General features: G+C 36.1%; 1 protein-coding gene across 1 annotated transcript in view; it reads right to left on the bottom strand.

Moving 5' to 3' along the window:
• The window catches only part of CSMD1 (CUB and Sushi multiple domains 1), a 2,488,924-nt gene that overhangs the window by 226,022 nt on the left and 2,245,457 nt on the right, over positions 1–17,445 (bottom strand). The window contains exon 49 of the mRNA XM_027840340.1: positions 10,367–10,555. Coding sequence (XP_027696141.1) covers positions 10,367–10,555 — 189 coding nt within the window. The remainder of the gene's footprint in view (positions 1–10,366; positions 10,556–17,445) is intronic.

Here is a 17,445-nt window from a genome sequence, read left to right as displayed (position 1 = left end):
TTTTAAATGTCAATTGAGATAGAAAAAAACTATATATTATTGTAATGGAAATGCTACTTTGCAAGAATTTTAAATGTCATAGAGCTTCAGAAACCATTTAGAAATAGAGAAAATATAAATTAGAACTGTATAAACAAAAAAAATTCCTGTTAATATCAAATGATTTTATTCTGTAGGTAGTTTTGGTTAGGAGGCTTCTTAATGTAAAAACAAAATAAAACAAAACAAAAGAGCAGGATTTATGTCAGAAGAATCAGGCTAGAATCCTGGCTGCAATATTTTTGATCTGTGTGACCTTGGTCAAACTATTTAACCCAAGAGGCAGCAAGGTGGCACAGTGGCTAGAATGCTATATATGGAATTAAGAAGACCTGAGTTCCAATGTGATTTCAGACATTTACAAGTGTGACACTGGGTCAATCACTTAACCTCTATTTGCTTTAGTTTCCTCAGCTATAAATGGAGATTATAATAGACTCTATATAGTTGTTGTGAGGATCAAATGAAATGATATTTGTAAAATGCTTGGCACAATTGCCTGGCACATAGTAAGTGCTTAGTAAATACTTATTTCTTCCTTTCCTCCCTTTCTGTGCTGAATATATTCCGCTATGAAAAATTATCTGTGAATAGGGGAATATTATCTGCAGAGTTCAGATTAGAAAATGTCTTCAAAGTACTTTGGAAGTTCCAAAGCACTTTTAAATGCCAGTTATTATTATTGTTTAGACATAATAAAGAACACAGTGACTGAGATCAGTCAAATCTAGGCTTTGACCAAAGACAAGTCATTTCTCCTCTCTGAGACTCAATTTCCTCATTTATTAACCAAGGTAGTTAGAGTAGATGATTCTCTAAGCTCTGTTGCAGTTATAAAAATTATCAAAAATTTGTTGATTCTAAGTGATCAGAAAATCACGAGGAAATTTCATTTATACATTCGATAAATACATCCCTACTATATGGGACAAAGAAGACTACCAAGAATTTTGAGGATGCCAAAAAAAAAAATTTAAGACAGAGTTCTTGATCTCCAAGAGTTTACTAACTTGCTTTCACTCAGAACAGAAAAAAGAAACAGAAACACATGAACCCATGTAAAGCAGTCTATGATGGAATATTCAAATGAGTGTTTGTTCAGAGACTATGCTATTGAAATTAAGAGAAGAGAAACCACTCTGGGGCTGAGCTGAGTAGAGAAAGTCTGGTGATTTTAAGCAAGGGATGAGCTGTTCTCTGAGGATGAGTAAGATTTGAATAGGTGGAATTAAATTTATTCAAGACCAGGTAGTCATTCAAGGCTTAGAATAAGACATCAGTGCAGCATATGTAGGAAAAGTGAAGAGATCTGCCTGGCCAGAGTACAGGGATTTTGGGGAGGACTATTGGATGATAAAATAAGATAGATATGGGGCTAGATTTTAGAAGACTTTGAGAGGTACTCTGATAAATGCGTCCTTTAATGTAACAGCAGGGAGTCAACAGAATGTCATAACAGCTAACATCTATAGAGAGCTTACTATGTATCAGGCATGATGCTAAGTGTTTTGCAATTATTATATCATTTGATCTTCACAACAAACTTGGGAGGTTGATGTTTTTATTATCCCCAATCTACAGATGAGGAAACTGAGGCAAATAGCCGAGAAGTGAATTGCCCAGGTTCACACAGCTAGTAAATATCTGAGGCTGGATTTGATGACTCCAGGTCCAATGCTTTAGCCACTGTGCCATCCTGCTGCCTCCATGTCCCCTAATTTCAGCTCAATCCTTTGGAACATCAAAGGAAACATTTTAAAAATTACCATATTATTTATTATCACATCTTTGAATCAATTGACATTTTTCCCTCAATACACTTAAAAACTGTGTGACTACTATTTAGCAATATCCTAAGCAGTTCAGACAACCAATAATCAACTTTAAAACTAAACCAAACAAAAATCACAATTCAAAAATTAGCTTTAGTGGGAAGAGTATTGAATAACAAACCAGAAACTCCAACTTCTATTACTAATATCATCACTAATTAGACTAGATAGGGAAGACATTAGTCTAAATCCTACCTCATTCTGTCTCTTTCATCCTCCCTCCAGCTCCCCTCCTTTCCTTTCCCTTCCCCTCCATGTGTCCATATAGGGTTTCATACCCTTGCCTATGGGTACTCTGCCCAAAAGAATGTCAATTTTGATCACTGATACCTCACAAGATATCTTGGGATTTACAGGTTATATTTTTTTTTCCTCAAGGACCATGCCTTAAACCCAAATCATTCTTCCTCTCATTAATTGGCCAACAGTAAGTCCCAGGTCAAGCACCACTTGGTCATTGTTTGTGTACTGATTGGCTCAGAGTGAATTTCTTTCTTTTTTAAATTTTTAAAAAATTTTTTATTCATTAATTAATTTATTTTTAGTTTTCAACATTCACCTCCACAAGATTTTGAGTTCCAAATTTTCTCCTCATTTCTCCCCTCCCTCCACCCTAAGATGGCATGCAATTCTAAATACCCATTCCCCCAATCTGTCCTCCCTTCTTTTTTTATTTAAATTAATTTATTTTTAGTTTTCAACATTCACTTCCATAAAATTTTCAGTTTTACATTTTCTCCCCTTCCCATTTCTTCCCTCTCCCCCCACCCCGAGACAGCATATAATTCGATATAGGCTGTACATATACATTCATGTTGCATATTTTCTCATTAGTCATGATGTAAAGAACAATTAGAACTAATGGGAGGAACCATGGGAATGAAGCAATAAAACAAAACAACAAAAGAAAAGGAGAGCAAATAGTATGCTTCCATCTGCATTCAGACTCCATATTTCTTTTTCTGGGTATGGATGGCAATTTCCATCATGAGTCTTTTAGAGTTGTCAGATTCTTGTGTGGCTGTGAATGCTCTCCCTTCCCCCTCCCCCCCTTCTGTTATCCCCTTCCCCTTCTATTTTCCTATAGGGCAGGATAAATTTCTATATCCCTTTGCTTGTGTATCTTATTTTCCAATTGCATGTAAAAACAATTTTTCACATTCATTTTCAAAACTTTGAGTCCCAAATTATCTCCCTTCCTCCCACACCACCCACCCTCATTGAGAAGGCAAGCAATTTGATATAGGCTATAGATCTGTAGTCACACAAGACCTTTCCATAACAGTCATGTTGTGAAAGACTGACTAGATTTCCCTCTATCCTATCCCACCCCCCATTTATTCTGTTCTCTCCTTTGACCCTGTACCTCCTCAAAACTGTTTGCTTTCAATTACCCCTCCATCTGCCCTCCCTTCTATCATTCCCCTCTCTTATCCCCTTCCCCCCTATTTTCCCATAGGTTAAGATAGATTTCCATACTCAATTGAGTGTGCATGTTATTCCCTCCTTAAGCCAAATCTGATGAGAGTAAGGTTCACTCATTCCCCCTCATCTCCCCTATCTTCCCCTCCACTATAAAAGCTTTTTTCTCGCCTCTTTTATGTGAGAAAATTTACTCCATTCTACCTCCCCCTTTCTCCTTCTCCCAGCATAATCCCCTCTCACCCCTTAATTTTATTTTTTAGATATTATTCCTTCATATTCAAATCATCCTGTACCGTGTGTGTGTATGTGTATGTGTGTGTGTGTGTGTGTGTGTGTGTGTGTGTGTGTGTGTGTGTGTATTCCCTCCAACTACCCTAGTACTGAGAAAGGTCTCATGAGTTACAAATATCATCTTTCCATATAGGAATATAAATAGTTTAACTTTAATAAGTCCCTTATGATTTCTCTTTCCTGTTTACCTTTACATGCTTCTTTTGAGTCTTGTATTTGAAAGTCAAATTTTCTATTCAGCTCTGGTGCTTTCATCAAGAATGCTTGAAAGTCCTGTATTTCACAGAATATCCATTTTTTCCCCTAAAGGATTATACTCAGTTTTGCTGGGTAGGTGATTCTTGGTTTTAATCCTACCTCCTTTGCCCTCTGGAATATCATATTCCAAGCCCTGCAGTCCCTTAATGTAGAAGCTGCTAAATCTTGTGTTATCCTGATTGTGTTTCCACATTACTTGAATTGTTTCTTTTGGTTGTTTGCAATATTTTCTCCTTGACCTGGGAACTATGGAATCTGGCTATACTATTCCTAGGAGTTTTCCTTTGAGTCTCTCTTTCAGGAGATGATCAGTGGATTCTTTAAATTTCTATTTTATCCTCTGGTTCTAGAATATCAGGGCAGTTTTCTTTGACAATTTTTTGAAAAATGATGTCTAGGCTCTTATTTTTGATCATGGCTTTCAGATGGTCCAATAATTTTTGAATTATTTCTCCTGGATCTATTTTCCAGGTTAGTTGTTTTTCCAATGAGATATTTCACATTGTCTTCTATTTTTTCATTCTTTTGGTTTTGTTTTATAATTTCTTGATTTATCATAGAGTCATTAGCTTCCATTTGTTCCATTCTAATTTTTAAGGAATTATTTTCTTCAGTAACCTTTTGGAACTCTTTTTCCATTTGACCAATTCTGCTTTTTAAGGCATTCTTCTCCTCATTGGCTTTTTGGACCTCTTTTGCCATTAAGGTGGTATTTTCTTCAGTATTTTTGGGGGTCTCCTTTAGCAAGCTGTTGACTCATTTTTCATTATTTTCTTGCATCACTCTCATTTCTCTTCCCAGTTTTTCCTCTACTTCTCTAACTTGCTTCTCAAAATACTTTTTGAGCTCTTCCTTGGCCTGAGACCATATCATATTTTTCTTGGAGGCTCTGGATGTAGGAACTTTGGCTTTGTTGTCTTCTTGTTGTATGTTTTGATTTTCTTTGTCACCAAAGTAAGATTCTATAGTCTGAGTTTTTTGCCTCTGTTTGCTCATGTTCCTAGCCAATTACTTAACTTTTTTAATTCTTTGTTAAGGTAGGGCTCTGCTTCCAGGGTGTACTGTTCCAAGCTTCAGCAGTTTTGTGCAACTGTTTTCAGAGATACTTCTAGGGACCTGTAAATTTTCAGTTCTTCCAAAGTGGTATGATCAAGGGAGAAGTGCTTGCTCCTTTCCTGGCCTAAGCACTGGTCTATAAGGGACTACAAGCACTCTTCTCTGCCTTGGAGCTGTGAGAAGGATTCCCTCTCCATTGCCACAAGCTCTACCTTGCCAGCACTCCACCTCACCCCAGGACCAGACTGTGACTGAGATCCAAGCACGAGCAAAACAAGAGAATCCTGCCTTAGCACCAACAAAGAGATCTCTGTAATCCCCCTCTTATCAGCCACTTGATACCCCCACCGTCTGTGGGCTGAGAGCTCTGGAGACAGCCACTGCCACTGTGGCTGCGACCCCGGCGCTGTGCTAGGGCCAGGGCTGGACCACACTCCTCTCTCACCCAGGTTGGACAGACCTTCTAAGTTGTCTTTGGCATTTGTGTGTTGAGAAGTCTGGAAACTGCCACAGCTTCCCATGATTCAGTCCCCTGAGTCCTGTTCCAGGTTTCCTCTGGCCCTGTCTTTGCCTACATGGCCCACACTGAACTGTGCTCCTCTCCAGCCCAGTGCAGCAGATCTTTCCTATCAACCATCCAGCTTGTCTTGGGCTGGAAATTTGTTTCACATTGTCTTTTTTGGGTTCCACTGCTCTAGAATTTGTTTAGAGTCATTTTTTATAGGTATTTGGAGGGGTTTGGGAGAGAGCTCAAGCAAGTCACTGTCTTTACTCTGCCATCTTGGCTCTGCCCCCAGAGTGAATTTCAATAGCAATTGTTTCTATTTTGGCCAGAAACTCTGAGGGTCTTCCCCTCTCAGATTGATTTTTTTTGTTTTAAACTAGGTAATTGAGGCTATTCTCTGCCTCATGTCTTACCTAGTCTTAATCACTGAATGGGTGTTGCCTCAATCAAACTGAGACCTGTTAAAGACCTTAGCTTAAAAAACAAAACAAAAAAAAACAAACAAAAAAACAAGGTCTCCCATTGCATTGGGGCCATCTCCTGTTGTACTGATCTATATCTTGCCACTGGACTCAGATGGCTCCAGAGAAGAAAATGAGGCTGGTGACTTTGTACAGACCTCCCTCACTTAAATCCAATTCATTTGTGTGTCATGTCATCACCTCTGAGATGTCACAGTCCTCTTCAAGAACAAAGGACAAACAACCTCAGTCACTTACTCTCTATGTGACCCATGCCATGGCAAGTCACAGCCTCTCTCAGCCTCAGCTTCCTTAACTGAAAAATATATTAATAATAGTTCTTACCTCATAAGTTTATTTTCAGGAGTAAAAAACATATGGAAAGCAATTTATAAACTTTAATGTGCTATACAAGTATGAACTATTGTTGTTCTTTGTTGTTCTTTTATGTATGACCTTTGACAGTCACCCTCTCTGTTCCCCAGTTTCTTCATCTATAAATTGAGAGACTTGGTCTTAACAGCTTCTCTCCAATTCCATGACAGAATAGCCAAATAATATTAACAACTTGGTTAAATAAGGAATAAATTGCCCACAGAGTGAGCTGTGGATTTTTCTAAGAGATTGGTAATCCCAGCATGATTTATAATTGAACAACAAGATACAATGGGAATTTTTTTCCATTCAGAAACCCCAGGAGAGAAATCGTAATTTATTAAATGGATGGTAATTTCACTTGGTTTTAAAACTACTATCTCACACATCCTGATTTTCAAGTTAGGATCATAAAGTTGTCAATACAATTAGGTAGCTTTTTATGGATAGATTTTTTTAATAGGCAGTGTTTTTACATTAACTAGAAAATCCACATATAGAAATACTTATACCTAACCTAAAATAATCTTAATAAGGAGAAATACTGGGGAATTAACACAAAAGCCTTCATTCTGTTGCTGCCTTGTTTTGTCTGAAGAATGTGAAAGACATTCTCTCTCTCTTTCTCTCTCTTTCTCTCTCTCTCTCAATCTGTATATGAAAAGCTACCTAATTGTGATGACAACTTTAGCAAAAGGAAACAAACATTTATTGTGTGTCTACTAAGGGCCAGACAATATGCTAAACATTTTACAAATACCTTATTCTATTTTAATATTTGATATTTGTTACAAAGATTTTGTTCATCATTTTTCAGCATAAGGAGAGGTGGGATAGAGAAAAAAAACTTGTAAATTGAAAAAAAATATGATTTAGAACCACATGTGGAATTAAGAAATGGAGAGAAACCAGGAAAAACAAAAGAAATAAAGGAAAGGAAAAAAAAAATCTCTCTCAAGAGAAGCTTGGTTTATTCTATCTTAAATATTTACATTTTAATTATATCTAGTGAAGAATAAGGGGCAGCTGAATGGCACAGTGGATAGAGGGCCAGGCCTGAAGTCAGGAAGATTCATCTTCCCGAGTTCAAATCTGGCTTTAGACACTTAATAGCTATGTGACCCAGGGCAAGTCACTTAACCCTACTGGCATCAGTTTCCTCATCTGTAAAATGAACTGGAGAAAGAAATTCAAACCCCTCCAGTATCTTTTCCAAGAAATCCCCAAATAAGGTCAAAAGAGTCAGACATAACTAAAAAAAAGTGAAGAATAAAAGCCTCCCACAAATATACATGTTAAAATTATACTGAATCCAAGCCTATTCTATCCTATTCTATGTTGGTTTTTAGCATCAATAAATAACCACAATAAATCTCTCTCTGTTTCTCTCTTTCTGTGTGTGTGTGTGTGTGTCTCTGTGTCTGTCTCTCTGTCTCTCTTTGTGTCTGTCTCCCTATATATATATGCATGCATGTATGCATACATATATACATGCGTGTCAATTACATATTATATTTGTGATTTATTTATTAGATGACCATGTCTTCATATTTACCATATCATATGTTATCATATAATTGCATATAATAATTTTATGTGTTTATAAAACTTTTCAGTTAAAGTATCTCATTTGATCCTGACAATAAGATCAGTGTGATGCACTGGGAAGAGCAGTGGCTCTTGAGTCAGAAGACCTGGGAGTAAATCTTGCCTCTGACACTTGCCAATTGGCTTCCATTTCCTCCTCTATAAAATGAAAGCTGTGGGGTGGGCTAGATAACTTTTGAGGTCTTTTCAGTTCTAGACCACTGATCCTATGAAGACCCCTGTGAGATAAGGTAGGCAAGTACTAAGATGCTCACTTTACAAATGAGAAAAGAGATGTTCAAAGAAGAAAAAGGATGACAAATCTCAGAAATTAGAGAGCTAGGACATAGACCAGGTCGTCTGGCTGCTTTTTGAAGATTCTTTTTACTGCAATATACTGCCTTATTGAGATAATGAAAGTCAATACTTCTTAATTTGCTAGTGACTACCTACGAAAGATTAACAAAACCTCTGTGCATTTCACCATCTATCCACAAAAGAAAATTGACCTTGTATCACAATACAAATAACAAAAGGATTCTCCAAACCCCCTCCCTCTCTCCCTATCCCCCTCCCTTTTGGCATTCCTCCCCTCCCCATCTCTTCCTATCTCTATCACTCCCCTCTTCTCTACCCTATTTTGCATCTCTCTGTCTCTGCCTCTCTCTCTATATAGTGTTGATATGTAGTATATAATATCTCTATATAGTATATAATATCCATATGTATATGTGTGTGTGTGTATATACACACACATACTGGGATGGGATAGGTTGGAATGAATGAGATGGGATAGAAGATGATACTGAACCTATGATTTTGTTGTTATAGGAAACTCACAATAAGGAAATCTCCTTAATCAATGTAGACTGGCACCTTAGACTTTCTTCGAAAATTGCTTGGGGAGGGGAGCAGCTAGGTGGTGCAGTGGATAGAGCACCCGGCCCTGGAGTCAGGAGGACCTAAATTCAAATCCGGCCTCAGACACTTGACACTTACTAGCTGTGTGACCCTGGGCAAGTCACTTAACCCATTGCCTAGCCACCATCCCCCCCCAAAAAGAAAGAAAATTGCTTGTGGGTCGCTGAAAGGTTAAGTAATTTTCCCAGATTGTCCCCGCTACTCTATGTCATGGCTGGATTTAAACTTAGGTCTTCCTGACTCTAAGGATAGTAATTTAATGACTATGCCACCCTGCCTCTATCTATCTATCTATCTATCATTCTAAAGTCATCACTAATACTAATGGAATAAACTATAAGCACATTCTTGTGTTTTAAACTTTATTTTTTGAAGACTTGGGTTGGATAGTGGTGGGGTTGGGGGTTGGGGAGAATGGAATAAGCATTATATAGTGCCTACTATTTGCCAGACACTGTGCTAAACTCTTTACTAATATCTCATTTGATCCTTACAACAACAATCCTGTGAAACAGGTGCTGCTATTATCCCCATTTTACATTGAGGAAATTGAGACAAATAGAGGTTAAGTGACTTACCCAGGGAAACACAGCAAGTAAGTGTCTGGGAGTGAATTCCAATATGTGTGGATCTTCCTGACTCCAGGCCCAGCAGGCTATCTACTGTGCCACCTAATTATACCTACTATGCCACCTAGCTCCCCCAACAGGAATAGAAGAGATCTCTTTAACTCCATCTTGTCAGAAACAGTGGAATAAAGTCTAAGTGTTCACTACATCTACTTGAGTAAAATCACAGAATCTAGTATATAATGAAAAAAGAAAAAAAATAGAAAAGTAAAACTAGAATATATTCCAAAGGCAGCAGCTTAAATAGCTAACTCTCTAAGATGCAAGAATTTTAATCTACATGATGAATATACAATAGATAAATATACATAGTACACATTGTAAAAAGCACGGCTTTGCAAACTCTATGAAACCATCATCTTAACTAATCATAAAAAATACCTTATTTGAGAATTTAATTTTAATTTATATGATGAATAGAGATGTTAGAGAATAATTTATTGGACTAAATGAAATTATTTCTTAAGTAGCTAAGATCATTAATAAAATACCTTGGAACTAGCTTAGAGGGACTGAAAATTATAATAAAGAAAATATTTTGTTCAATTATATATATTATAGCTGTCAAAAATAATTTTAAGCTTGAACTTGATGTAAAAATTTATTTTAAAATATATTTTGTAAACAAATAATAGAACAGATCCATACAATATCAAAAGAAAATGTTCTATATTCAGATTATATAAAAAACCAAACAGCATTTTATAATTATCTTGTATGCACTTAACTATATACTATATACTGTTGTTATCTGTCAACAGATTGTAAAGTCCTTAAAGGCAGGAACTGTTTCATTCTTATCTTTGGTCCCAAATACATATTAGGTGCTAAATAAATGTGTGTGGTTACATTTATCAATTTTTTATTCAATTGAATCTTTGGCCATTGTTTATTTGATTGTAAAGGTGTTACTGAGGCAATAAAAAGCCCCTTATTTTGAAGAAATCATAAGTATAAGACAGACATGAGGACGGAAACATTTCTTACCCTGGCAGAGTGGAGTGAGAGAATCCCATTGATACATGCCATTTGCGTTGCGTCTGCAAGTTGCATTACTGTGGCCAATCATTCTATGTCCAGGCTTGCAAAAAAATTGTACCCGACTTCCAACTGGTCCCCTGGTCCTATTCACAATCCCTCCATTCTTCAGAGTCTGGGTCAAACTACAATATGGAGCTATAGGGGAGAAAAAGAGAAAGGGGAGGGGGGGAAGGGAGAGAGAGAGAAAAAGAGAGAGAGAGTGAGAGAGAGACTGAATATGTTGCAACATCCCTTAGGAATAAAATGGAGATAAATTGCCTATAATGTGTAAGTAATGTCAAACAGCACAACATGTTAAAAGTGCCTGCCAGGAGAAACTTCTAATGCAATCCGTGTAACAGGGAGTACAGATTAAATCAATATGTTGATTTAACAACTTGGATCACCTGGGGTAGGAAAAGAGTTGAACTCTTTGAAAGTGGAAAACTGACTGAGATTTTGGGCTGAAATAGAAAGAAAAAAAATTTGTGTTACCAATTTCTTTGACAGTTGATTATTCAATCTATTGAGATCATCAATAAAAAATATAAAATATAAGATACTGCTTGAGACACCTTATTTGAAATCTTATTTTTGGACCAGCTAAAACAAACAGAGATGAAGTTAATTTTTTAAAATATCATCCGGAAGAGAATAAAGCAGGAAAATTTGCAAGGGATTTCAGCAATAAAGCCAATTGAGTTCAATGGCTAAGAGCATTTTGTGATTTGTATCCCAAAGTGCAACAACCTGAGATTTTAAGATTTGATTGGAGAAAGAATTTCTGTCCAACATGTGCAATTCAAAGAAATGCACCCATAGAAGACAAAAATATTATTATAGTCTATCATTCTCATTGTGGAATGGTCTTGATAACATGAGAAAAAAATCATATTTGAATACCAATTAAACCTATGCAGAAAATACAGACTGGACATCAGAATTTTGTTTCAGCTTCTGAGACTTATACATAAGAACCTATATACAAAATATTTATAGAGAATTGTGAAATATTTAGTAATGTAGTTCATTTGAAATGAGCATTTTATGACCCACAAAATTTCCCTTTGGTTTAAACTTTAAAAGACATTTCTGTAAACATATGCTTAATATTACAACTTTTTCTCTGAATAACAACAACAAATGATAGGATCAAATGATGTTTGTGTTTGTTTGTTTTTAAGTATAGGTAAGATCTGGGTGTGTTTATAGGCAGAAAGGAAAGAATTGGTTTACAGGGAGAGGCTGAAGATCATAGAGAAATCAGAGATGATAGTGGCAACCTCAGAACATTGCTATAAGGAATGCACTTTTATGATCTTGAAACACTCTAAAAATATGATCTCTTATTGTTTCTGCCCTCTAAGGGGATGGGCTTTTGTGTGTGTGTGTGTGTGTGTGTGTGTGTGTGTGTGTGTGTGTTTATCCATTCACAGAATCTATTGCAACACTCTCCACTCAAAGTTATAAAACTTAAAACAAGAAGGACAAATCTAGAAATAAGACCAAAGGATTTAGAGCTGGAAGTGACCTTAGAGATCATCTAGTCCAATGCCCTCATTTTAGAAAAGAGAAAATGGAAGCCAAAGGACTTAACTCACTTGACCAAGGGCATATAGATGTAAAATGACAGATTTAGAGCTAGAGGAGAACTTTTTATTACTTACTGCCCATGTGGCCTTGGAAAAGTCAATTAACCCCCTGTGAGCTTCAATACCCTTCCTCCTCTATAAAATGAAGTGATTGGACTACAGGAGCTCAAAGTTTCTTTTAGCTCTAAATCTATGATGTATTTCAATGTACTTATTTTACAGATAAACAACTGAAAGCCCAAAAAGATTAAGTAATCTGCCCAAGATCAGGTATCAGGTATTAAGTAACAGACCCAGGGTCTGAATTCAGCTTCTCTGAGTCCAGACCCAGCTCTCTTTCCCCTTCACAAAATACACTACCATATAGCAGGGCCAATATTCCAAAACAGATCCTCTGGCTCCATATAAACCCAGCACTTGCAGGTTACGTTTATCTCCCAAATAGAACAAAACATGTTTTCTAAATGCTTTGCTACATAAAATCAATAATTTACTAAATATCACTACAAATTGTTCAGTTATGTTCGACTCTTCATGACCCCATTTGGGGATTTCTTTGCAAATATATTAGAGTAGTTTGCCATTTTCATTTCCAGCCCATTTTACAGATGAGGAACTGAGGCAAACAGATTTAAGTGATCTACTCAGGGTCACACAACTAATCTGAGGCCAGATTTGAATTCACAAAGATGAGTCTTCCTGACTTAGAGGTTCCCAAACTTATTTGGCCTACTTCTCCCTTAAAAAAAATATTCAGCACCCCCACTGGGGTTAGGTTAGGTTAATGCTTATTTTTATTCAAAGGCCCCAATTGCACCCGAGGCTACTACCACTCCCCTGGATTGTTCCAGCACCCCCAAGGGGGTGTATCACCCACTTTGGGAACCTATTAGGCCTAGGCCATCTATCCACTGTGCCACCTAGTGGCCTTTAAGTATTACTACAAGTTCAGGTGTTATTTCAGTCATTGGTACAGCAAAGGTATAATTATTTATAGATATATACATATGTAAGCACATATATATGTATATATACATATGTGTGTGTATACCTGTGGGGTGGGGCAGGGAGAAATGCATTATTCATTATTATATCAATGTAATTTGCTACAGTACATGTCATGTTCATAATAGCTTAATTTTTTTCTGCTTTTGATTGGAGGTGATAAGGTTCCTAAATAAAGAAATGCAACCATTTCATGGTGAATAGGTAGTGGTCAGTAGGGACATCCAGAAACAGAAAAAGAAACAAAAGAAGTTCAACTAGATAGAGCTGAAGATTGTCAGGGACAAGTGGTAGCTAGAGAAAGCAGAAAAAAATAGGACAAAGAAGGTAGAGACATCTAGAAGAAGAGACAACAGAGAGGCAGAAGGTCAAGGCAGCTAAAAGTGGAGAATTTAGGAGGCTAATGCAAAAGGTTTTATTCATACAATAGATGAGCTTACTATCTCTTTCAGAAGTTTTCAGAAATAGGCATATGAACATTATGCTAGGGCAACTATATATATTAGGTAACATTTATGCTTTATAGTTATAAAGCACTCTACACATATCCCATTGATTCTATGTTCACATTTTGACAGAAACATAAAATCCATTTGTATGGGCTTTTTTTTAAATAACAGATTTTTACAATAAATGTTTCTTTGTTGAAAATAATAATCTAATACAAGTCTGTGCTAGACTGAAGAACACCCTCTTCAAATGGAAATAGGAAAAGAAAAACAGCTTAGCTCTATTTAATAGATTACTGTTTAACAGGGGAATATTTCCCTCAAGCTGTAAAAGGCAAGTGAAATCACCGAATTCCACAGTTAGACAGGACCTGAGGAAGGCAGCATAGTATAGATGGCATAATAGATAGGATACTTGAATTGAAGTTTGGAAGATCTGGATTCAAATCCTGGCACAGATAATTCTTATGTGACCCAGGGCAAAAAATCTATGTATTTGTGTGTCGGTGTGTGCATCAGTATGCATATATGTATATACATATGTATATGTATGTAGTATGTATCAATATATAGTATGTATCTATATAAAATCCTACACATACTATATATACATATATGTATGTATGTGTGTGTGCATGTGTGTATATACACATACACTGGATTACAAGGGAAATCAATTGTATTAAAATGTAGTTAGTAATTACAATTTATAGTAATAGTTAGTAAATTATTGATTTTACGTGTGTACCAAAAGTCTTACTGCAGGTTTGGGGATACCCTACATTTAAAAAAAAAGACTTGATGTACCCCTAGATTAAAAACCTCTCAGTCTAAACTAATAACCAATCTCATAATTCAATTATGCTCAGAAAATATTTATTAATTTCCTACTGTGTATAAAGAGTTAGGAACTGAGGCTAAAATAAGAACAACAACAAAAAATGACATTGTCCTTGCCCTCTAAGGATTTATAGCTTAAAAAGGCCTTGAAAAGCAAGAACTTGTAATTTCAAAAGGGATTCAGTTCGTAGAAGTCAAAGAGGGACTCAAGAAAAAAATTACTTCCAGCTAAAAAGATCAAGGAGAACTGAATGGAGATTGTAAGATTGGAGATAGTCTTTAGGGAAAGGGTGACAGTAGGTAGAGATGGGGCAAGAAAAAGTTAATTATAGATGGGGAGGGTGCGTGCACAATGGTATAAGGCAAGATTATATAGAAAAATGGGAAATAGACTAATTTGACTGTTCCACAGATTATTTGAAGACAAGTAGTATGAAATAAGTATAGAAAGGGGGTTAAAGTCAAATTGTAGAGGGCTCTGAATTCTAGGATAGCTCAGGATTTATTTTGTTCAGAATGTAGTGAGGAGTCACTGAAAAGTTATTAGTTTTGTTTGCTAGTCTGTTTTTAAGCAAGGTCCAATCAAATCATTTTTTTTCTACATAGTTTTACTTTTTTCCCCAGTTACATATCAAGGAAAATTTTAGCATTCACTTTTACAAGATGTTGAGTTCCAAATTTTTCTCCATCCTTCTCTCTCTCCCTTCCCTTCCTCTGAAAATGGTAGGCAGTTTGATATAGTTTATACATGTTCTATTACGTAAAACATATTTCCATATTAATCAAAGTCACGAAAGAAGAAAAATGGATCAAAAGGAAGAAAAAAAACATGAGAAATAATAAAGTAAATGAAAAAAAATGCTTCAATCTGCATTCAGAGTCCATCAGTTCTTTATCTGGATATGGAAAGCATTATCCTTGTGAGTCCCTTGCACTTGTCTTGGATCATTGTGTTCCTGAGAAGAGCCGAGTCATTCATAGCTGATCATCACAAAATGTTGCTGATACTGCATATGATGTTTTCATGGTTCCACTCATTTCACTTTGCACCAGTTTATACAAGTTTTTCAAGATTTCCCTGAAATTTGCCTGTTCATCATTTCTTATTGCACAATAGTATTCCATTACATTCATATACCACAGCTTGTTCAGCCATTCCCCAAATAATGGGCATCCCCTCAATTTCCAATATTTTGCCACCAAAAAAGGGCTGCTATAAATATTTTTGCACATATAGGTCCTTTTCCCTTTGTTATGATCTCTCTGGGGTACAGACCTAGTAGTGATACTTCTGGATCAAAAGCTCTGAACAGTTTTATAACCCTTTGGGCATAGTTCAGGATTGCTCTCCAGAATGGTTGGATCAGTTCACAATTCCACCAAAAATGCATTAATGTCCCAATTTTCCTACATTCTCTCCAACATTTATCATTTGCCTTTTTTGTCACATTAGCCAATCTGATAGGTGTGAGGTGGTATCTCAGAGTTGCTTTAATTTGGATTTCTCTAATCAAAAGTGATTTAGAGCACTTTCTCATATGCCTATAGATAGCTTTGATTTCTTCATCTGAAAACTGCCTGTTCATATCCCTTGACCATTTATCTGTCAGTGAATGGCTTGTATTCTTGTAAATTGACTCAGTTCTCTATATATTTGAGACATGAGGCCTTTATCAGAGAAAGTTGCTGTAAAGATTGTTTCCCAGCTTTCTGCTTTTGTTCTAATCTTGGTTGCATTGGTTTGTTTGTAAAAAGGCTTTTTAACTTAATATAATCAAAATTATCTATTTTATATTTTGTAATACTCTCTATCTCTTGTTTGGTCATGAATTTTTCCCCTCCTTATAGATCTGACAGATAGACTATTCCTTGCTCTTCTAATTTGCTTATGATGTCACCCTTTAAGTCGAAATCATGCCAAAGGTCTGTCATATCTAACTTTTCTAATACTCTATTTACCTCCCTGGTTTTTTTTTTTCTTGTTTATTTTTTGGTTGGATTTATTAAGTTCTGAGAAGGGAAAGTTGAGGTCCCCTACCAGTATAGTTTTGCTGTCTGTTTCTTCCTGTAACTCACTTAACTTCTTCAAGAATCTGGATGCTATACCACTTCGTGCGTATATGTTTAGTATTGATATTGGTTCATTGTCTATGGTACCTTTTAGCAAGATGTAGTTTCCTTCCTTATTTCTTTTAATTAGGTCTATTTTTGTTTTTATTTTGTCTGAGATCAGGATTGTTACTCATACTTTTTTACTTCAGCTGAAGCATAATAGATTCTGGTCCAACCCCTTACCTTTACTCTGTGTAGGTCTCTCTGCTTCAGGTGTGTTTCTTGTAGACAGCATATTGTAGGATTCTGGGTTTTGATCCACTCTGCTTATCCACTTGGGTTTTATGGGAGAATTCATCCCATTCATATTCATAGTTATGATTACTACCTGTGTATTTCCCTCCATCTTATTCTTCCTCCTGTTTGTCCTATCCTTTTACCCTTTCCCTCCTCACCAGTGTTTTGCTTTTGTCTACCACCTCCTCTTATATTATTTCCCTTCGGTTGGATACCACCTCTTCCCCCCTTTACTTCATCTCCTACCCTCCTAGTTCCCTGTCCAGTAAGATATATTTCTATATTCAACTGATTGCATATATGATTCCCACTTTGAGCTAATACTGATGAGAGTAAGGTTCAAGTAATGATCATCACCCATCCTCCCATCTTCCTCTCTACTATAATAGGTCTTTTGTGAAATAATTTACCCCATTCCACCTCTCTGTTCCTTCTGCACCCATTGTATTCCTTTTTCTCACCTTTTAATTTTTTTAATGTCATTCCCTCAAATACCCTCTATCTATGTATATATCCTTCTAGCTATACAATTAGTGATACAATTTTTAAGAATTATAAGTATCATCTTCCTGTGGAGGGATGTAAATAGTTTAGCTCTATTGAATCCCTTATATTTTCTTTTCCCTTTTTACTTGTTTATGCTTCTCTTGAGCCATGATGTTGGAGGTCAAATTTTTTATTTAGTTCTGATCTTCTCCTTATGAAAACTTGGAATCCTATTTTATTGAATGACTAATTTTTCCCTTGATGTATTAATTTTGTGAGGTACGTGATTCTTGGTTGTAGTCCTAGCTCCTTTGCTTTTTGGAAT

This window comes from Vombatus ursinus, unplaced genomic scaffold (assembly GCF_900497805.2).
Source record: "Vombatus ursinus unplaced genomic scaffold, bare-nosed wombat genome assembly UNPS02014841.1, whole genome shotgun sequence".
Lineage (NCBI taxonomy): Eukaryota > Metazoa > Chordata > Mammalia > Diprotodontia > Vombatidae > Vombatus > Vombatus ursinus.
Note: the sequence above shows the minus strand (reverse complement) of the source record. Positions and strands in the feature narration are given on the sequence as shown.